The following is a 22,274-nucleotide window of genomic DNA, read 5'->3' as shown; positions in this document are numbered from 1 at the left end:
AAAAGAGAAGCAGGAAAGTTCTAAGTGGAGAAAGTAACTGTAAGTGTGAAAAATGGAAGAAGATACAGGTTAGGCAGCTTGTGTGCAATTGTAGAAGCTGGGTTTTGAACATCACCTAATAGAAGTCAGCAGAACTGCCTTGTTAGATGTAGCAATGTATGGCAGTGAAACTTCCAGCGTTTCATTCTTAAGGCTTTCTAAATTGTGTCAGGCAGAAGGACAAAGTGTTCTGTACACTGATTTGACCTTGTTAAGATGCAGCATATCCTTACTTAGGTTTCCATCCAGAGCGCAGCAGTGCTCAGCGACTCAGCCAAATGAGCCTAAAGCTCCCTCTGCTGTTCCAGGTTCTGCTTTTAAAGATGACTCTTGGATTTCCATTAATCTGAACAAAACCCTACTGCGTAGTAGAAAAAGAAACATCTGCTTATAAACAGCTGATAAGGTTTCTGTCTCACAGACAGAAATAAGTGAAGTGCAGAGTATAAATAGGAATTTTCAGATTATTAGTGTGTTGAATAATATTTTCATTTCTATGAAATATGATGCTAATCACACAGAATTGCAGAATGGCCACGGTTGGGAGGGACCTCAACGATCATGAATCTCCAATCCCCTGCCACAGGCTGGGCCACCAAGCTCCCCATTTAATACCAGACCAGGCTGCCCAGGGCCCCATGTAACCTGGCCTTGAACACCTCCAGGGGTGAACGGGGCATCACAGCCTCCCTGGGCAACTGTTCCAGCACCTCACCACTCTCGTAGCAAAGAACTTCCCCCTGACATCCAACCTCAATCTGCCCTCCCTCAACTTCAAACCATTTCCCCTTGTCCTGCTGTTATCAACCCTTTCAAAGAGTTGACTCCCCACCTGTCTGCAGGCTCCCTTTAGGTCCTGCAGGCTGCAATGAGGTCACCCCGCAGCCTTCTTTTCTCCAAGCTGAACAAGCCCAGCTCCCTCAGCCAGTCTTTGTAAGGAGGTGCTGCAGCCCCCTGATCATCCTCTGGACCCTCTCCAACATCTCTTTGTCCTTCTTGTGCTGGGGGCTCCAGACCTGGACGCAGTGCTGCAGGTGGGGCCTCACAAGAGCAGAGCAGAGGGAGACAATCACCTCCCTGTCCCTGTTGGCCGCCCCTCTTTTGATGTAGCTCAGGATACCATTTGTTTTCCGAGTTGCAAGAGCACACTGCTGGCTCACATTCAGTTCTTCATCCATCAGCACCCCCAGGTCCTTCTCTGCCAGGCTGCTCTCAAGGACCGCTCCTTCCAGTCTGTATGGGTGCCTGGGATTCCTCCATCCCAAGTGCAAAACTTTGCACGTAGCTGTGTTGAACCTCATTAGATTCACCTAGGCTCACCTTTCCAGCCTGTTGAGGTCCCTCAATGGCATCCCTTCCTTCCACCATGTCAACTGCACCATTCAGCTTGGTGTCATCAGCAAACTTGCTGAGGGTGCACTCGATTCTGTTGTACCCGGTACAGCTAAGAACCTCACGTTATGTTAATTGTATATATGAACAATCAGCTGTTAAACTGGTCTGTAATAGTGTACATTTAAACTGTAAGACTTCACTGAAGCAAGTTTTGATTTTGGTAATTCAGTTCAGGTGTAATGTAAAGAAGTCATGTTCCATTCATTTCTTCACTGAAGTTTTATCTTGAGTATAATAAATGATTCGTGCTTTCAAATAACAACTGCTTAATTTATCTTGTAGGAGAAAGTGGATGCTCTCAGAGCAGTATCAGCCATTCAGCTATACAGGAGGGAACAGTTAGTGTACACAGTCCAAAGAAATCAAGCAAGATTACTCCAAAATTTCACAATCGTATGGTTCACCGTGTCTGGAAGGAATGCATTCTCAACAGGTCACAGTCCAAGTAAGGCAGCAGTTCTTATTAACACCATATAATACATAGTAAAAATATTAATAGTTTTGCCTTTAGATATTATTCCTGATAGAATTATTTTTGCCACTAATCAAAGCTAATATTGCAATGCAGCATTATCAAAGAAAATTTGTTGCTGTATTCAGTGGAAAACTCTTTAGCACTGTTCATGTTGCATTTGCAGTCGTGTATCTTAACGGTGTGAGACTTTGAGGTTAAAAATCTTACAAGGTGCCTTTAGCAAGGTGTTTTCAGATTCAGTGACTGCAGTTTCTAGTTCCACTTGTAGTTACTGAAAGTTGGGTGACTGAAGATCCGAGAGGGTGTATTTGATATTTAGAATTCCAAGAGTAATCTTTAAGGAACTGGACTGAAATTCCCAGTGATAAGGATATGGGTTGTTTTTAGCATTACAGGTCTTTATGACTTAAATTTTTACTTTATTACTTAAAATACATTCATGGCACGAGATGCCCTGAAATCCTTATTTTTTTATTGTTTCCATGCAGTTTCATATCTGAATATGCCAGATGAATTTTCAGATTCAATCTAAATTGCTTGAATCTTATTTTCTGTTCTTAAACGTCTATCTGATGTGGAGCTGGTACCATCCTCCCATAAAAGGTTTTAGATGTATTAGAAGGAAATACTGTTAAAAAAAGAATTATATTTCAAAGGGGAAGCAGTGATAGAAAGGAATTTTACTTGAGATTAACAGATGTGAATTTACACATGCTTGTTTATTTAAGGTTTTGTTATACAAAGCGTAATAATTACTAAAGCAATTGTTTATTCTTTAGGAGGAGTCAAATTACAACTGCAAATCTGGAAGAGGAACTTCCTAACAATACTGTTTCTTGGGATTTTGTGGATCCAGTCCAAAGAGTCAGTTGTTCTTGTTCCAGGTGAGCTTCAAAGACAGGAAGCGTTTCTCATGATGAAAGAGCACTGTTCAGTTAGGTAGAGGTACCCTTTAAGAAGTGAGTTATGTTTTAGCTGAGAAAAGAGGAAGCTCTAAAACTGTGCACATCAATCACATTCAGGTGATTAACAAGCATCTCTTATCATTGTCTACTTGTCGCAGGCAACTTAAGTGGAAAAATGATCCCAGATTAGAGAGCGAGGTCTAGAATCACTCAAACATTTCTCATTTGCAATCAACCCATCCTTCAGGCTTTTTAGAGATGTGAGCTTCAAAGCTCCAAAATTTGGAGTGCTAAAATTATGGTGAAGAGGAGCAGAAACTCAGATGGCAACTTATGCAGAATTGGCTCAGAATTAATAAACATTTGTTACAGATCAGTGAATGAATTTGCGTCTTGCCTGAGTTTCAGTGCATCCTGATTTGAGGAACTCCTTTGGAGAAAGATGAAAAATTTCCCAGAGAATTGCTTTCTCTCTGTGTACCCTCCAGTCAGTCTGCCATGACTCACCAGACACCAAAAAGGCACCAAGGCAATGGAGCAGCTTTGCAGCACTGCTGTGAATGGATGAAAAAGAAATCACAACAAGTAAAGGAGCACTTTAGAAGTTTATTCAATTATCTGTCATTTTTGGACACAGGAAGTTCCAGTGCTACTCACACAGGAGAGGCAAACCAGCAGCACCACTTGTACTAAACGTTTTATAGAATTGCCAAAGGTGATGTTCTGTGCCTGACATGGCCAGAAGGCCAGCTTCTGGTAGAACATTCGTATGAAACAGTTTCAACTGAAATTCCTAATTCCTGGGATCACCATCTATTTATTAGGCTTGTAAAAATGTTTGTATGACCTAATGAAGTTATTTTTAAGTATTCAAACATGTAAATGACATTCATGTGCTCAAATAGAAACGCTGCCATGCTAACCAAGCCCCTGTGGTATTGTGCTTGGTTTTTTTCTGTTTTCTTTTTTTTTTTTTTTCTTCTTCTTTTTTTTTTTTTTTTTTTGTTGTTTGTTTATTTGGTTGCTTGTTTTGTTTTAATACTACAAGAAGGGGTTTTTCCAGAATTTGTGGTCAACAGCTGATGATATGGCTGAAATGATTCTCCTCTCTTTTGGCTGATGGAGGCGTAGCTGATTTTCTTCTTTCCTTTTCTTTCAAAAGTGAGGCAAGCTCGAGAATAATGCTGTAGTTAATGATAACAGTTGTCTAACCAAATTCTGAAATCTCTGACCTGTCACAGTACTCTGTGCAGGGCTTTCTGTGCACATTTGGCCGCACAGAGAAATTTAGGAATACAGCACTCCATTGATCACTGGAAGGTTGTTGTTTAGAAAATGAGAAAGCCTGATTGTGTCCCTGTGCCTTGTGCTTGACTTCTTACAAAATAGTTTCTTGTTTGTGTATTTGGGAGACAAAGGAATACAAAGGGGTTGTGTGTCACACAACAGCCTGTGCTGTGTGAAATGAAGATGTTGGTCCTCTGCAGCCTTACTCTTACTCTGATTATTTGTTGGCTGTATGTATACTCAGGAATGTGGAACAAATGAATGTTTTGTCAGGATGCCAAGTGTTCTGTATAGAAAACTGAAGTCAAGCCTTGCCTGGAAAGCTTAGGGAACCAATAGTGGAAAAAGGAATTCTGAATCTGTAGAGACGTTGAGCTGCGTTTGTTTCAAGCAGTTTCAAACAACAATAAATGTGTGCCATGCGACTTCTGTGTAGGTGAAGAAGCTGGACGGATACTGTCATATCAGTATAATTGCCTTAGTCATCACTGTGCCCTTTGTGAGCACTGCGCAAATGTGGGTAAAAATGTGAAGATAAGATCTCATATATGGGGTTCTTTGATACTCAGCATCAAATTCAATCTTCTATAGACCCAACTTTCTTTCTTGGAAAACAGACTGTCTGGTGTCAGTCAAGTTCTGTAGTCGTGTTGGTGTGGTACATGATGGAGAATGAGTGCAATGAAATGTTTAAGCCATGCTTAAGGCACACCTGCAGTTACGAGGGCGTTAGGTCCACATGGATACTGTGCTAAGGATGATTTGTGGTGGCAAAGAACTTGTAATATTTCCTAGTAACACCAATAAAACAAACACAAATAAAGCCAGGACAACGGCACGCAGTGTAAGATGGTTATAGGAAAAAGATGCAGTACCAGTAGTTGTATTTGTACTGTTTGACAGCTGCTCTGCAAAACTTGGGTGTTTTCCTAACTAAGTCAGAGAAGCAGAATTAGTTTTCCCCAGTCCAGTAGTCCACTTTATTTCAGATAATATAGTTTATCTTAACATTGTAATAAGTTTTCATGTTAGTGGATTTCTGGTTTGAATGCTTTCAAATATTTATTCATACATCAATTCTTAGTTGCTTATTCTTTGGACTAATTATGCCTCTTTTTTTTTTTTTTTTTTTTTTTTTTTAACCATATCTGGAGGAAATTGACATGAAAGCATTTTGCTGTATTTTGCCTCAGTGAACATAGCCAAACCAATTCAGATCTGTATTTTGGAAGTGTACAAGAGTAGTGGTTCAATTCCCCAGCAGTCATTTCACTTGAAAGGCTGTACTTCTTCAGGGTAATGAAAACAACAATAGCCTGATTTATTTTATTTTGTTACATTAGATTCCATATAAGCAGTGATCAGCTTTATATAAACATTAGATCTTGTTTGCTTTGAATTCTGTTTTTCCCATTCTCCATTTTATAGGTCAGACATACGCAGTCATGTTGGGCTCTGCCTAGTGCAGACATGTGGCATTTCCAGAATCTCTTAAAAGACTGACAATAGACATAAGATTTCTTTGGGATTCTTTCCATTAGAGCAGATAATAGGATGAACCATGCAGTGACTTGCTTTCGTCTCTGTTTTCAGGCACAAGGTTTTCAAACAGCGTTGTGCTGCCGGTTCCAGCCGCCCCCCAACGATAAATCAGCCAGGATTCAGTGTGGGAACATCATCATCTTCATCGTTGCCACCTCCTGCCTCTTCAAAGCACAAAGCAACAGAAAGACAGGACAAGGGAGAGAAACTGCAAAAAAGGCCCATGATGCCATTTCACCATCGGCCCTCTGTGACTGAAGAGCTATGCGTGGAGCAGGACACATCAGGGCAGAAGCTGGGATTAGCAGGCATGGAACCCTCTTTAGAAGTCCCAAATTCCAGAAAATATGAGAAGCCGCTATCTATACCTGCTAGAAATCCAAGCAAGCAAATTAATATGAATCCTATGGATTCACCCCATTCCCCTTCTTCCCCTCTGCCTCCCACACTTAGCCCCCAGCCGAGAGGTCAGGAAGCAGAGAATCTGGACCCACCTTCTGTACCTGTAAACCCAGCGCTCTATGGCAGTGGGCTGGAGCTTCAGCCGTTGCCCAGCTTAGATGAGAGGACAGTTCTTGTTGGACAGAGGTTACCTCTGATGGCAGAGGTTAGTGAAACAGCATTATATTGTGGGATAATTCAGAACAATGAGTCACTAGATATGTGGAGGACCTATAGCGTCCCATCAAGTGATGATCCAGAATTCAGGCCACCAGGTCTTCCATGTGAGAGAGATGATGCCAAGATGGAAGTGAACTCAGACAGCACTGCACTGAAAAGGTAAGAACGCAAATTAGCCTGAATGGTGCTTTTATTAACTTCTAACCATGATTAAATTCTAATTTCAGTAGTAAGCTTTGAATTCAGTTGTGGTATCAAAACCTGAGGGATGATGTGAGTGTAGAAGACAGAACTTGTCTCTGATAGTTTTGTTTAATGGGGATTTTTGTAGGAAGGTGACTAACGAAGAGAGATTTTTAACAGCAGTATTCTCATGTAATTTATGCACTCCCCCAAAAAATTATGCAGCGAGTAGAAGGCTTCCCTGCAGCATTAAAGATGGTATATGCTGGAGTTAACACTGCTTATGTAGGAATGGGCTATTGTAGTATGCTTTATTTTTTTCTTATCTGGATTTCTGCTGGACGTTGTAACAACCGATGCATCTTTTTAAAAACCTTCATCAAAGTAAATGAACAAATATAAAGTTCTATTATGCTTGTGTCTTTTGATCATTTTAAAAAACGAAAGTTGTGTTCAGTTATGCACCCTTACAGCTACATAAGTATTTGGTTATAGCAAGTGAGATGCACTTTATTGCACTGTAGAGGCAATTCGGTGTGGTTTGTCCAATTGTATGGTTTTAAAATTGCACTTTCTAGACATAATAACAGATACAGTGTTATAGAATGATTCTGTTTTGTTTTGTTTTTATAATGGCATCTGTGTTGTGAATCCAGTACCTGGTCTTTGCTCTTGATAGGAGTTTACTGTTTACGGAATTACAAGGTTGAGGAGGGACCTCTGGAGATCATCAAGTCCTACCACACTGCTAAAGCAGGTCCCTACAGGGGGACAGTGTCCAAGCAGGTCTTGAATATCTCCAGAGGAGGAAACTCCACCACCTCTCTGGGCAGCTTGTTCCAGCGCTCTGTCGCCTCATAGTAAAAAAGTTCTTGTTTGTGTTTGTATGGAACTTCCTGTGCTCCAGTTTGTACCCATTGCCCTGTGACTGGGTACCACCAAAAAGAGCCTTGACACTGCCCTTCAGATAGTTATAAGCACTGATCAGATCCCCTCTCAGCCTTCTCTTCTCCAGGCTGAACTGCCCCAGGGCTCTCAGCCTTTCCTCATTAGGGAGATGCTCCATGCATGCCTCTCATCATCTTTGTGGCCCTCTGCTGGGCCAGATCCCTGCCTTTTTTGAACTAGGGAGCCCAGAACTGTACACAGTGCTGCAGATGTGGCCTCCCCAGGGCAGAGCAGAGGTGAGGAAAACCTCCCTTGACCTGCTGGCAATGCACCACAGGACACCATTGGCCCCCAAGGCACACTGCTGGCTCCTGGTCACTCTGCTGTCCACTCAGGTCCTTCTCTGCAGAGCTCCTTTCCAGCAGCTCACCTCTAACCTGTACTGATGTGTGCAGTTATTCCTCCCCAGGTGTGGGGGACGGTGACATCTCCCAGCAGCCTTATCTTCTCCAAGCTAAACAAGCCCTGTTCCCTCAGCCTTTCTTCATAGGAGGGGTGCTCCAGCCCTCTGATCATCTTAGTGCCCTCCTCTGGACCCGCTCCAAGAGCTCTGCATCTTTCTTGTGCTGGGGGCCCCAGGCCTGGATGCAGTATGTAAAGATATGTGAAGATATTTCATGTCAACTTTAGCCTGAGAATCTGAATTGATTTTGTGCAGGCTTAAAATTACTTCTGCATTTTGACAATGGAAAAGATGTGCAGCAAAGAGGATTTAGTGAAAACGGTTAAGCTAAAGTTGATTGAGGCAATCTTTTTGAATTATGACAGTGTTAATTTTGGTAATTACTGTGGAGCTCCCTAGGCTGAAAAGGTCATGTGTACTTCAAAGTATTCTGATTTAGTGACAGATTTTACTCCTTTCTCATTGTCCTGAAGTAAATGTTCTTGATACAGTGCTGGGTTTAATACTGAACTTAGGCAAATGCATCCCCTATTTGAGGAAGAAGATATTCTTTCTCTGTCAAGGAGTGAGACATGGGCTGTATTTGTGTGTGACACCTACAGATCTTAAGAGCTGCTATTTTTGTCTGCTGTAAAAGATATGCATGTTTTGTTTTGTGATGGATTTGTTTACTTGCTTATTTTTGCTTTCAGGCTCTTAGCACAACCTAATAAACGGTTTAAGATTTTGGAAGAACAGAAACCAGCGCAGACACTGAGCTATCTTGACCCCTTGCCTCTAATACAACAACCAGGAGAAGGTTTAGGAGATGCTAGTGATCCTTACACTTTTGAAGATGGTGATATAAAGTACAGCTTCACTGGCAATAAAAAATGCAAACTTGTGGCTGAAAAAGATCTGCTGAAAAAGAACAAGGTAACATGGAAATCCAGTCTTTATCATTAACGTTGTAATGATCACATAGCACAGTATTTGTCGTGCAGCTCTCAGGAGGACACAGACCCATTGCACAGGTCAAACTTAAAGGAGTTGTGCATTTCTTTCCTGTACGGGTGCACAGGAAAGAAAGTTCATTTAAGTATGGTATTTTTGAACCTCTGTTTGGCTGCCATCCCTCTGAACCTTTTTTTGTATGAAAACTGCTGCTGCAGGGAACACATCCTCTTTGTATATATTCAGCTTGACCAGCGGTGTGTTCCAGATTTAAGGCAAGAAGTAAAATAATTCAAGCCTTATATTCACTTGTAGAGACAAAAAGATTTGCTGGGCATTTTTCTTACTTTCTTCAGCTTGACATATAACCTCGCTGCAAAGCTTAGATCTCTTCAGCCCAAATCCATCTTTCTTCCCTTGTCCAAAATTAGTTTAGCTTTTTACTTTGTGATGGGGGTTTGAATGTTTCCTTAGAGGTCATCTTCCAAAACAATTTGATCACCATTTACTGTCCATCACTTGCCCCATAAAGGTGGTATTTCTTACATATCTTATCCATTACGGAGCTGTTTCATTCTCAGGCTATGCACTCATTTGTACTTGTAGGTAGTGACCATGCTTAACATTCGAGAAGATGTATTTTCTAGAGAAATTGAGGTGGCTAAATGTCTGTACAGCCTGTTGAAGTGAACTGCTGTGTATGGAGTCCTTTGTACATCACGATCAATACTACATCGTGTTTTTCCTGGTATGCAGATAAACAGCAGACCAACGTGTTCTCTTCCCTCTTAAAACATTCTGTGCTTCATAAAATATTGAATCGAGAGCTCTGGGTTTAGCTTGACATAGGAAAACCAATAGTGGCAACATTTCCTCTTACATAGATTAAATTAACGTCCATTAAAAAAATCTGTGCATTTTTGTATAGTCAGAAGATGGAATTGGAGCCAAGGAAATCCCCACACCAGGTCATTCTACACCAGTTCCTGATGGAAAAGATGCCATGTCTATTTTCAGTTCTGCTCCTAAGGCTGGTGAGTAAAAGCACTCTGTAAAGCAAAAATACTCAAGGGTACACCATTAAATTTCAAAGGAAAAGATCATACACTGAACACTTTTATGAACGGCTTCTGATATGGAGCTTGATTCCACCTGTCCTTTTTATAACAATATAATAATTTTTAGAATAATAAGGCTCAACAATAGCTACATTTGTAGCTATTCCAAATTGACTCTTTGTCACTGCTTAAAACTTGCTGCCAGGCTATTTGTAGGCTACGTCGTAGAAAAGGGTCGTCAGTGATTCTTGATTCTTTCTTTAGAGTGAGATTTAAAATTTGCCCCTGTTTTTCACTGATTGTTTCCTCTCTTTCTGATAGATACCCGGCAAGACAATGCTGCGGGCCGAGTAGGCTCTGGTAGCCTCACACAGGTGACAGATCTTGCACCATCACTCCATGATCTGGATAACATCTTTGATAATTCAGATGAAGATGAGCTTGGTGTAAGTCTTTGTTTGACTGAGTGTTCTGCAGACTAAAATCCTGACAAAAGGAAAAATAAAAAGGCAGAAGGATGCTGCAATCGTAGCATGGAGCAATTGCCCCTAATAGATAGGACAAGCTGTTTCCAGGCAGGCAAGCTTGTTTTGTTTGTTTTGTTTTAATCAGGAAGAATTGAAAGCAAGCGGAGGAATCCTTTAAGGAGATTCTATAAGGAAGATAAATGGTTGTATACAGTTTGGGAATATTAGAAGATCTCTTAGGTAACATCAAAGCTTGTCTCATCTGATGGTTTTTCAGTCACTTGGGGAACCAGTACACTCTGAGGAAAATGCAGCTAACTTGCTGTCATAGTCATGCAGAGACAAGCTGTAAGATTGCTTCCTGAGGTAAAGCAGTGCAGTTGCCTCTTAACTGTATTAAATCTAATTTAGTATCATCAAGTTTTGTCAGTATTTTCTGTTTCTTAGAGCTATGGAAAAGATCCTAGTTTCATTATCCGATGATTTGTTCTTTTACCTTGTTTGAGAATGTGCCCAAATCAAAATAAATTCAACTCTATGTAAGTAACTCTTGGAAGCATGTTCCTTTCTATGCCTGTAAGCAGCTTATGCTTTGCAAAGAGGAAGGAAATCAGCAGATACAAAAGGAAATCAGGAAATATAGAGGGAAAAGCAGATTTACATCAATTACCAGAAGAAAGTAATCAGGATTCTTTGTAAGCTTAATCTAATATGGGCATAATGTTACAAAGCAGGATCCTACATGGACTGATAGTAGATAACATGGCTTAAATCTCTAATGTCTGGTTCTCGGCAGTACTTTCCAAGTACACCAGTTTATTTACATTTCTTCCTGTTCTGTGGTTTCGCAGAAACTGCACTTAAGCTGTTTTTTGTTAAATCTCATTGGGAGTGTTTTCAGTTTCTAATAGCTTTTGATTTCTGCTATTGCGTATGGTTTGTAGTATGGTATGTAATTGTTCTGCCTTTAGGCTGTATCGCCAGCTCTTCGGTCATCAAAAATGCCTGCGGTGGGATCTGAGGAGCGCCCAGTGGGGAAGGATGGTAGAACAGCAGTACCTTACCCACCAAGTAAGTAGCAGCAACTGATTTCCACTTTTTTTGGCAGTTAAAATCTTCTGGTTAGCTACCAAGCTGCCTTTTTTGTAGAAGGTTTGCAGGGTCACTTACTCACAACTCAAAGCCAGTGTGCTTGTTTTGTTCTGTGATTGCTAGATGCTAACAGTAAAATAGGGTAGGAGTATTTTAATGGAAACACTGGGTGGGTGTATGTAGACATACATTTTTAATGTGCCTACAGAGATTTGAGATGCTCTGCTTCCAACAATGTGGTCTTATAATACAATCACAGAAGGGAGCTGTTAAAAATCTTCATTTAGAAACTACCCTTGTATTCTCAAACCAGTGTTTAATCTCATTTGTTCATTCACAGCAGTACGTCATCTTTTAGTGTAAATAATTCCTTAAACAATTATTCAGAATGTAAGGTATGGTATGCATTTGATGTAGGATGAATTCAGGCTAAAATCACCTTCAGGATTTAATTTAGGTGTGGAGGAACCTAGAGTACAGTAGAAGTACTGGCATCTAACTGAGGACACATTGTAAACCTCTTGGGGATGTTAATGGTAGAAATGGTGCTTGTGCAGGTGTTACATATGTAGCACAAACCAGGTGAAGTGCAGGGAATGCAGAAATAGAACTGCATACTGAAATATATTATGCAAATTAAAACAATAGGGCTCTTTTGTAAGGACTGTGCCAACAGGTTTTGAAAATTATAGCTTTTACTCTCTTGAGATGTATGGGTTTTCTTGCATTATTTCCGTAGTAGCATTTCTCCTGAGATTTTTATATGTATAAGTGTTTGCATGTGTGGGAAGAGGAAGATGAGAATTTCGGTGTGATACCAACCAGTCAGATAATGAATTACGGATTGCTTAGCAGCGAGAAGGAAGAATGCTTGATTATTGTGTCCTCTACAAGCAGAAATCAAATCTCCCTGCAAATCATTCTTTAATGCTTTCTCATTAACTTTATCTGGTAATGAGGACAAATTGAGGGGAAAAAAAAAATAACAGTGTGAAGAAGATGAGTCAGAGTTTTATGCACCCATAAAAGCTGTGCTGATTTACTCAAATGTACAAGTCTGGAGTATACAGAGATTGGATTTTGACAGGTTTAGTTGATCCATAGCTTTTTAAAATATGCAAATCTTTTTCAAGCATGACACATGAAAATGAATAATGAGAGTTAGCCTGTTGCTGTCGGGTTTGGGAATTTTCTGTAATTAAACTTTTTTATGACTCTGCACTGCAGAATTTTGCTTAACTGGGGCTCAAATATGAGCGAAACATATACTGTAGAGCTGCATGAAATAAGTTAGATAGATACACTCCACTTCTGTTCTGTAGCCCTCCCCCCTGACACCAGCTGTCCAGGCACAGCAGTATCTGCAGGGAAATGAAATGCGTTATACACCATAATAAAGTCCTACTGACTACATTGTGTTCTAACCCTTTTTCCTGTCCCATTTCTCTGCTTCCTGAAGCACACTTCTCTTTGAGAAGCAGAGGCAACACTTCATCCAAGTGGCATCCTGAAGATTATACTTCGTACTAGCATTGGATGGAAAATGTTTTTTTCCATTCCACTTAAGCTGTTTTCAACATTTACTAATCCTTTATCAGGACAACACTAAGTTGTTTTCAAGTCTTCATTCACAGTAAGACTGAGAAAGAAAAAAAGGAACCGAGTATGAACAAGCCATTGCCAATTAATTTACTCTGCTGCTTCAGGCTGTGGAACAGTTGGGTTCAGCATTCACTGCTGTTTCCATCAAAACTCTATTTCTGGGGGCACTTCACCCATTCAAACTGTTCCATATTGTCTGAAGAATTAAATAGGAGGCTGGCTGTCTCATCTCTTTGCACAAAAGAACAAAATTAAGATTTTTTGGTTCTGTTAAGAGCAGAGACAGGACATCTGGTTGTAGCATCCTACAAAAACACAGTTTGCTTCGTATGTATGTACTCATATACTCTATTTAATTTTAATTTCATTACTTTATTTGTTATTTCCAGTTAGTTTTTGAGACTATGTTTCACTGGTTTTGATTTCCACAATTGACTATTTTCCAGTCCAAAACGTTTGTGTTAGCAACAGTAGCCTATCTTTTTTGTCAGGAGTTTTGTTGCTATGGACCAAATAAGACTGCAGTGACTGTATGTCAGTGGAAAAACACAGCTAAGTGCATGCTTATTCTAAAAGGCACTGCTTTGAGATTCAGTGTCAGCCCTAAGGGGAGAAGAAACTATTCTGTCTCCTTAGTAGCAGTTCTTAGGATGAACTTTCCATTCACATCACTTAATTTTTTCTGCTAAAAATATATGTATATATATTTGTGGGGTTTTTGTGTTAAAAAACCTGTATGTTTAAAGTTGTGTGTCTACCAATTTGCTTTTTCTGCTGAACATCAAGTTTGTAAAGCAACCCTAGGAATTTTTGGAATGCATCCCTAGGAATTAACTTCTAAGCCTAGAGTTATACAGGTGTCAGAACTGTACTGAGTCTGTAGAGTCTTTACTAGGCTTTAACCCACAGAACAAGAGCCAGTAGTGAGTAACCCCTTCTGTTTTATTGGGCTTTCTTGAGAATTGGTATTGTAATGATTAACGATGCATTTTTTCATCCTATTTAGCTGTGGCAGATCTCCAAAGGATGTTCCCAACACCACCTTCTTTAGAACAACACCCTGCCTTCTCCCCAGTAATGAGTTATAAAGATGGAATAAGTTCAGAGACAGTAACCACCTTGGGAATGATGGAAAGTCCCATGGTCAGCATGGTTCCAACACAGCTTGCTGAGTTCAAAATGGAGGTGGAAGATGGATTAGGTAGCCCTAAACCTGAAGAAATTAAGGTAACATACCACACATAGGGTGTTTTCATAATCTCACCTTCATATGTTCAGATTTTTATAAAGAAATCACCTGTAGTGTGCCTAGCAGGCTACTTTAACAAGTGGGAATTAGAGCCATATAAAGTTTGTATTGGTCTTTAGTTGGAAAAAAACCCAAAAACTTCTCTAGTAAAAGAGCTTGTAATTGTTTCTCTGATTTTAACTGTAGGTACTTTTCTGTTCATATAATAGGTGTAATTTTAAGTCTGTAATGCTTTTGGGTGCTCTCAGGAAACAAACAGTATTGTATGTGAAATGAGCCCTATGCCTAACAGAAAGAGTACACTTATTTGAAAAACATGGTACTTGTGACTACATAGCTTTTAAATGGTTTGTTTCTTCAGATAATTTTTCTGTATCTTTTATGTATAGCCACTCCTTGCTGCCAGTCTCTGGGGATGCAGCTAGGATAAAATCATGCATGTAGAAAGGCTGCCTTTTTCTCTCTGAAATGTTGCCTTTTTTGGTTAGGGTTGAAAATCACTGAGAAAGCCCAGGGGTTGAACTTGCTCTGTTTCTTCTTCAGCTGATGTTACTTCACAAGTTTTAAGGCCAGATGGGACCATTCTTATCTGACTTTCTGTATAACACAGGTCAGGTAATGTCACATAGTTACTCCTCTATTGAGTCCTATAGTATATCTGAGTAAAGAAGTATTTTTAAATGGGGACTCTGCTGTGGGGTACTAGTACTCACCTCCCCTGCTTTACATATCCAGATGTATCCATTTTTCCATAGCATCACATGAAAAGACTTAACATAAGCACCTGGTCTACATTGATTTGTATTTCATTGTTCCATCCTTAGCACAGGTCAACAGGTAGGTTAAAATCATTCTGCCTGATTGTGTACATTCTGCATTTCTTAACTTCTTCGGCCAATTTTTTATCAGAAGTTATCTTTATCATATCTCCATGCATACAGGCTGAGAGTTTTTTAATTTAGAAGCGCGCTTTTCCTTGTTCTGCAGCAGTGCAAGCTTGTTTCAATTTTCAATAGGGAGATACACACAAGAACTGTCTTCCTGGTATTCCCTAACCTTTGATTTTAAAACTTGATTCCTCTCCCTCAGGCCCAGCCAGTCCCAAATCTCCTTCTCTTTCTGCAGCCATTTCTTTCCTCAGCAGCAGCTCCCCCTGAGTGCTGGCAGTAGCTGAGGACTTGCTTTAGTTATTGGCACTGCTGAGTGAGGTATACACACACAGAGCTTGTAGTTGCATGGACTAGAAGTGGCTATAACTCAAAGTGAGAACACTGAAACAAAATCTTGCCTAAGTGTATATGATTTAGTCAGCTGTGAATGAGAAATTTTTCTTGCATGGCACCTCTGACATAACTTAGACAGACTGAAAGTAAAGCACAGGTGAACCACAGGGTGACTTTCTGCATTCAGGTATGTCCTTGTTTGGAAGTAAGATTGCTGTATTCGAGGATTATTTCTATGTATAGAAACAAATTGTGACCAGTCAGAAGTGTGAGAAAGTTAGTTGTAGTGTCCCCCTTGTGAAGACAGCAAGCCTGGAAAGTCTGCTTTGTTACTGCAAGACCTCTTCTTCTTTCTGTCCTGACTTGATAACTTGAAGGCATGATGAGAAAAAGCTTGTTCCTAAAGGCTTTGCTGTTGTCCACTATCTTTGTGTAGTTCGGGTGTCTACAGATTTGTAAACAATTATAGAAGTTTAAAGTTTATGGCAGGGTTTGTAACAGACCTTGCTTTGTTTTATTCTGTTTTCCAAACAAACTACTTTCTAAAACTAGAATAATTTGGCCCTGGAAATAAAATCTGCATTGTGACTTGGACAGCTGAAAGCTTTTGAGTGGGAACGGATTTTAGGGTGTCATTGCTGTTGGAAGTGCTTCAGTCTCCCTCACAAAGTTTTAGGAGTATTGAACTATACATTTTATTTCTGCCTGATAACATCTCCAACAAGCACAGTTTACTCTGCTTTTAAGTGTGTTCACACCTGCTCATATACACCAGTGGGGGAAACAAGCACCTAAACCCATTGCTGATCATTTTGAGAACATGTAAGTAGATTTCTTCTGCTGAGTATTCAGCAGCTGGAGATAGTAATCCACACATTTCTCATCTCTCAACGCTGTACAAGGTGTAAGGGAAAAATGGAAATATCTAATGAGATGTTAAATGCTGCAATTCTGAGAGACTGCTGTTACTTCAATAATTATTTTTACTTTGCAGTAGTGCGTCAAAAGGACTAGTTCTTTTCTTCTGAAGGAAACATGGCATAGCTTTAGAAACTGGCTCAAGTTCTTGTCATCATTGTCTGCAAACAAGCATAACAGTCACTGGAAGTCCAGTTTGACTGAACTTCATTTATATTCATACTTAATATAATGTTTAGTTGATTATTTCTGACCAATACTAGGAGTGGTGCTAGTGTTAAGAGTGCACTGTTACTGGTTGGATTATCTTAATTCCCCATGTGGGGGTTGTTCCAAGAGGCTGACTTAAAGGCTGACTTAAAGTTTTCTTCACAATGTGACTCAACCTCTCCATTGTGAGTGTGGAAGTCTTGAAAAGATCAACCTCTGAAGTGCATAAAGTAGATGCCTTAAGTTAGATAATGTGAATATTTCAGTGCCTTTCAAATGTATCTCATCCTTAATGAGTGTAGTCCAACTGGGAAATGTGCTGGCATTAGTTAAAGCCATACAGTATCTTAGTGTACCAAGGAGCTGAGTTTCCTTGAAGGATCAGCTCTTGAATGTTTCGTAGAATGAATAAATATAGTTAATGATGGGGAAAAATGCAATTATAGAGGGTTCAAACAGTACAGCAAGTTTTAAGGAAAGATAGTTGTGTAAACGTAAAGTTCAACCTTACCGTGGTGTTGTAAACAATGTCACTTGGATGTTACAGGATTTTTCGTATGTGCACAAAGTTCCATCATTTCAACCTTTTGTGGGCTCCTCTGTATTTGCTCCACTGAAGATACTGCCAAGTCAGTGCCTCTTACCTCTGAAGATACCAGATGCCTGCGTTTTCAGGCCTTCTTGGGCTGTTCCTCCTAAAATTGAACAACTTCCTTTGCCACCAGCCACTTTCATTAGAGATGGCTACAAGTAAGTACTGTGTTGTTGGGACTTACAGAGTTTGTCATCCCCCATTTCAAATAGTTTGTTATTGAAATCTCTTGAGTATATTAATGAGTATTTAGCTAAGCACCAGAACCATAAAACAGCCTGCAGTTGCATTTTAAACCTTTAAAATCTGTTATTCTTTCAGATCAAAAAATTGTGATTGTGTGAACATTTGAATTAAGAACATTTTCTGGAAATTGTTAGGACAGTATGTGTTCAGTGCACTCTTACAAATGAACAAGAATTAACTGCAATTTCTGGGACAGGAAAATACTGTAATGCAGTGTAAAGCTAGGAAATAAAATGATCAGGTGCAGTTTATCTTCCTCTTTCTAAATACCAAAAGACAAGATACCACATCTTTCCAGAGTGCTATGACCTATAAGCAGTCACTGTTATTTAACATAAAAGCTTGTGTTCCTTACTCAGTTCTCAGAAATTAGTAATGTTTGTGGAAGAAATTATTTGCTGGAGATCTTCAAAGCTATGAAGGATTTCCACTGTTAGGTTTATAAAATCTTTTAAAAGGCACGCTGTGGTACAAACGTCTCCTTGCTTGCACTGCGCTGCTTTCTAGAGGAAGTAGCCTGTGTCTTTAAATCAGTCTATAAATCTTTAAATCAGTCCTTTTCCAGCTCCAAAGGATCCTTCAGTGTTCTCAAAAGAATTGCAAAAAAGAAATTGTAAAGTCTTGGTAGTGCCTAGGGAGCAATCTAATTCTCAGGGTTTTTTCGTAATAGTGACTGATTCACCAGCCTGAGCAAGTTATTAATTTCAGGTATTTGTTGAGGGAAAAAACCTTTCATTTTCAATAAATCCAATTAGAGCGAAAATTTTTACTGCAGGCTTCCAACAGAGTGGTGATTGCCAATCAAGGTTTCTAGGTCATCTTTTTTTGTTAGTCTGAGGCATGCAGTATACTTCAGATTCAGAGCTCCTTCAAACCTTTGTTCATTTTTTTTCTCCTCTTGCTTGGAGTTGGACATGCACCAGTTCAAGGTAATGAAATGATCTAAGAAATCTGGTCTTTACTGTTTTCCTTTTCAAGTTGCTAATGACATGAGAACATTACAGGGGTACTCCTTTTAAATAACTCATAAAATACCACTGAAAACAGACGTGAAAGATCTGTTTTCATTCTTCTATCGAGAGACATACTGCATCCTTAGAATTTTTCCTTGCCCTAATATGTAACGAAGATGTTACAAGAAAAATGAACAAATTGTTAGGAACTTGGGAAGAGCTAAGTAAAGATTTTTGTTCTGATTGGCTCAGTGTTACCTGTTAGTTGATATAAAGAGTCACTGCAGAGAGAAGGTGGATGTCAGGGGAATATACAAACTGTGCTTTGGTCACTTAAGTTTGGCAGCAAATGACAAAAGTAATAAAAATCATTGATGACAAGAGGTAACCCGAAAACACGATTCTTAGCTTTACTGGATTGAAGGTTTGTAATGGAATGTGTCATTTTGTGCTGTAGACTGTGTAGTTCTGAATGGGCATTTGTATCTGTAGTACCTGAAATGCTATTATCAGTTACCTACTAGGCAATACCTTATATAAATGCCATATGCTGCATTACTTCTGAAAACTGTTTCAAAAATAAGGTAACATTTCCATTACTGTGAAATACTTCCTTAATTTCCACTGCTGTACATCTTTTTACATATAATTGTGCTTAAAACAATAACAAAAAGTATTATTTTTTCTCTTTTTCCGTAGAAGAATAAACTAATATCCTGGAAACTTAGTAATTTATCTACAGGTTCTATTAAAGAGCATTTGAGTTTTATCCCACGAGAATAATCTTTAAGAGGGTTAAGTGCCTGAGGTGATCCCATTTTATCATACTGATAAGAAACAGGCGAGGATTACAGTTTTAGTTGAAAGAGACATGAGTATGAAAAGTTATGAGCACAACATCTGACGGTGTTCCTTTACTGCAGTTACGGTGAATCCTTCGGGTTTTCATCGACTTTCTGTATGTAAAAATAAGTTTTGATGAAACCAGTCTTCACAACCAACCAGATTGTTGCGTATGACTGTTTTTCTTGTATTCCTTGTAGCAATGTGCCTAGTGTTGGGAGTCTGGCTGACCAAGACTATCTTCAGATGAACACTCCTCAGATGAACACACCAGTGACGCTGAATAGCACTGCTCCGGCCAGCAACAGTGGAGCAGGAGTTCTGCCATCACCAGCAACTCCCCGCTTCTCTGTCCCTACCCCACGCACTCCCAGGACCCCAAGGACTCCCAGAGGTGGGGGGACTGCGAGCGGTCAAGGATCTGTAAAATATGACAGCACAGATCAAGGTTCGCCTGCTTCTACCCCTTCTACAACACGACCACTCAATTCTGTGGAACCAGCCACTGTTCAGCCCATCCCAGAAGCCCACAGCCTCTACGTGACGTTGATTCTTTCAGACTCCGTGCTGAACATCTTCAAAGATCGTAACTTTGATAGTTGTTGTATATGCGCCTGCAACATGAATATTAAAGGGGCAGATGTTGGGTTATACATCCCAGATTCATCTAATGAGGATCAGTACCGTTGCACCTGTGGCTTTAGTGCTATTATGAACCGTAAACTAGGCTACAACTCTGGGCTCTTCATTGAGGATGAGTTGGATATTTTTGGCAAGACCTCGGACATTGGCCAAGCCGCAGAGAGACGACTGATGATATGTCAAAGTAATTTGATCTCTCAGATGGGAGAGGGAGCTAGAAGGACCCAGGAACCTCCAATGAGCCTCCTTCTCCTCCTCCAGAATCAGCACACGCAGCCTTTCACATCTCTGAGCTGCTTGGATTACATGTCCTCCAATAATCGTCAGACGCTCCCATGTATGAACTGGAGTTATGACAGACTGCAGGCAGACAGTAACGATTCCTGGATAGAATGCTTCAATGCCCTTGAGCAAGGCAGGCAGTACGTTGATAACCCCACTGGTGGGAAAGTGGATGAAGCCCTAGTAAGAAGTGCCACTGTGCATTCTTGGCCTCACAGCAATGGTATGGATCCAAACAGATTTCTTTGAACTTTAGAAGTGTGTTTGACAATAGGGATTTAAGTTTATGTGGGAAACAAAGTGGGAAAACATTCTAGAATCAAAGTAGGTTTTTGAAAGCTTTACAAATGACTTAGAAAACCACAGTGGTCCACTTGTCCTTAGCATTTAGAGACAGTGATCTAAATCTCAGAACTTGCATCAGTTCACAAAGCTAAAGTGGAGACAGCCAGTGTTAACTAACATTGAAAGGTATGTGAAAAGGACTGTTAGGACAGCTTTATTTCCGTAATGGCTTCATAAAGCCCCACATTAAATTCCATTAAGCTAATTAGAGTTATTCAGCTTTTATGGGCACTGTGAAGAGCAGTACAAAGGAACAATAAATGGAAAAAAAATGCTGTCAGCTCAAAAGGAATCTTTCTGTTCCTTGCTGGAAATGATGGGTGCTCCGTTGTCTTTTGTAGTGTTGGACATCAGCATGCTCTCCTCCCAGGATGTGGTGCGTATGCTGCTGTCACTGCAGCCCTTTCTCCAGGATGCCATCCAGAAGAAGCGAACAGGAAGGACCTGGGAGAACATCCAGCACGTGCAGGGACCACTCACATGGCAGCAGTTCCACAAGATGGCGGGACGAGGAACCTATGGTATGTATGCTGTGTGGTATGCTTAACAGATAAAATGAAAGTATAGTTTTCTAGAAATGGATGTACACTTTGTTCTGGAAAAAACATTATGAACAGCAGGCTCTTTGGTTAGATTTTAATGGTCTTAAATGCCATCTGCAGCACATTGCTTGAATACTGCAGTGGAGGTTTTGTCCTTCAAGACAATAAACATTTACACTGTGCAGAGCTGCTGGATGAGAGCTGAGTCTGTATTTTGGCTTGCACTGTATATACGTAACACAAAGAGAGGAAGCTGTTAAAATTGCACCAGATAATAAAGGAAGAGGAGGTTCCTGAGCCAATGCTCAAACCCTCCAAATACTAAAAATGCATAGTTTCTCCATAGAGGTATGTTCATTCTAAGGTTTCCTGTTTACTAAGGTATGGCAGTTTCCAAAGTTGTAATTCATACTTCTCAAAAATAGGCATTACAAAATAGGTTCTGTATGTGCATGTTTGGATAATAATGACTGACCTTTAGATGGGCATTTCTTGCTTGCAGTTTATTTCAGTTTTGACACAGTCTTGCTTAGGTGTTTTTTTTCCTCTGTTCTGTTGTCTCATGTTCCCTCTGCTAATGTTTGATGTATTGCTACTTCCCTTTGAGGCTAGGACAATTTTGTGTAACTGCAGTTCTCGTCTTAAGCTGTTTTGCTTTATGAGAAATATTTCTAATCTAATGTTTTGTCCAGCATTTGTAAATTTAAGAGTTAGTTAGGATCTGCCAACTATTATCAGAGTACAAAACTAGAATTGCTATATAGTAAGTAGCAGAGCCTTTGATGCAGATTCAGCAATTTTTATTGAATGTTGACTTTTTAGTAAAGTTGTTTTATAGCAGAAACTATCAGCTTATTTTTGTTTGGGTTTTTTCAATGGTATCTTTTCTCATGAGCAGTGACTGGAGGATAGTATGCTGAACTCAATGGTAGATCTCTGAGCTCTGACAGCAGAGTGCCTCAGTAGGGAGAGGAACAGAAGACAATTTTTTAAATTAGGATAACTTTGATTACTAATATATGCCCTAGGAATAATTTTTGGCTAACCGTTTTGTTCGGTAGTATTGCACCTCCAGCTGGAGACTGCTCCATAAAATCAGATTTTATTGGATTCATGTTACTGCTTTTGGTTGAAGAGGCACTGGTGAAATGTGGTTACGGTTGTGACAAAGTGAAAATTCTTCCAAGTCGGCAATATTAAGACTCAGGAGGGGCATTTAGAGTATGGTATAAAATGTAGCAAGGGATTAGGGATTTCCAGTATTTCATCAGAGAACCCA

At 39.9% G+C, this 22,274-nt stretch overlaps 1 protein-coding gene across 2 annotated transcripts in view; it reads left to right on the top strand.

Moving 5' to 3' along the window:
- MED13L (mediator complex subunit 13L) overlaps positions 1 to 22,274 on the top strand; it is a 179,211-nt gene that overhangs the window by 131,145 nt on the left and 25,792 nt on the right. For both annotated transcript variants that reach the window (XM_052689981.1, XM_052689982.1), the window contains 11 exons: positions 1,717 to 1,879; positions 2,689 to 2,793; positions 5,695 to 6,423; positions 8,491 to 8,713; positions 9,660 to 9,765; positions 10,111 to 10,235; positions 11,228 to 11,327; positions 13,957 to 14,177; positions 17,098 to 17,300; positions 19,385 to 20,331; positions 20,795 to 20,974. In XM_052689981.1, coding sequence (XP_052545941.1) covers positions 1,717 to 1,879; positions 2,689 to 2,793; positions 5,695 to 6,423; positions 8,491 to 8,713; positions 9,660 to 9,765; positions 10,111 to 10,235; positions 11,228 to 11,327; positions 13,957 to 14,177; positions 17,098 to 17,300; positions 19,385 to 20,331; positions 20,795 to 20,974 — 3,102 coding nt within the window. The remainder of the gene's footprint in view (positions 1 to 1,716; positions 1,880 to 2,688; positions 2,794 to 5,694; positions 6,424 to 8,490; positions 8,714 to 9,659; positions 9,766 to 10,110; positions 10,236 to 11,227; positions 11,328 to 13,956; positions 14,178 to 17,097; positions 17,301 to 19,384; positions 20,332 to 20,794; positions 20,975 to 22,274) is intronic.

This window comes from Tympanuchus pallidicinctus, unplaced genomic scaffold, assembly GCF_026119805.1.
Source record: "Tympanuchus pallidicinctus isolate F22 unplaced genomic scaffold, pur_lepc_1.0 scaffold25, whole genome shotgun sequence".
In the NCBI taxonomy this organism is placed as follows: domain Eukaryota; kingdom Metazoa; phylum Chordata; class Aves; order Galliformes; family Phasianidae; genus Tympanuchus; species Tympanuchus pallidicinctus.
The sequence above is the reverse complement of the archived record's forward strand: the minus strand, read 5'-3'. Positions and strand labels throughout refer to the sequence as shown.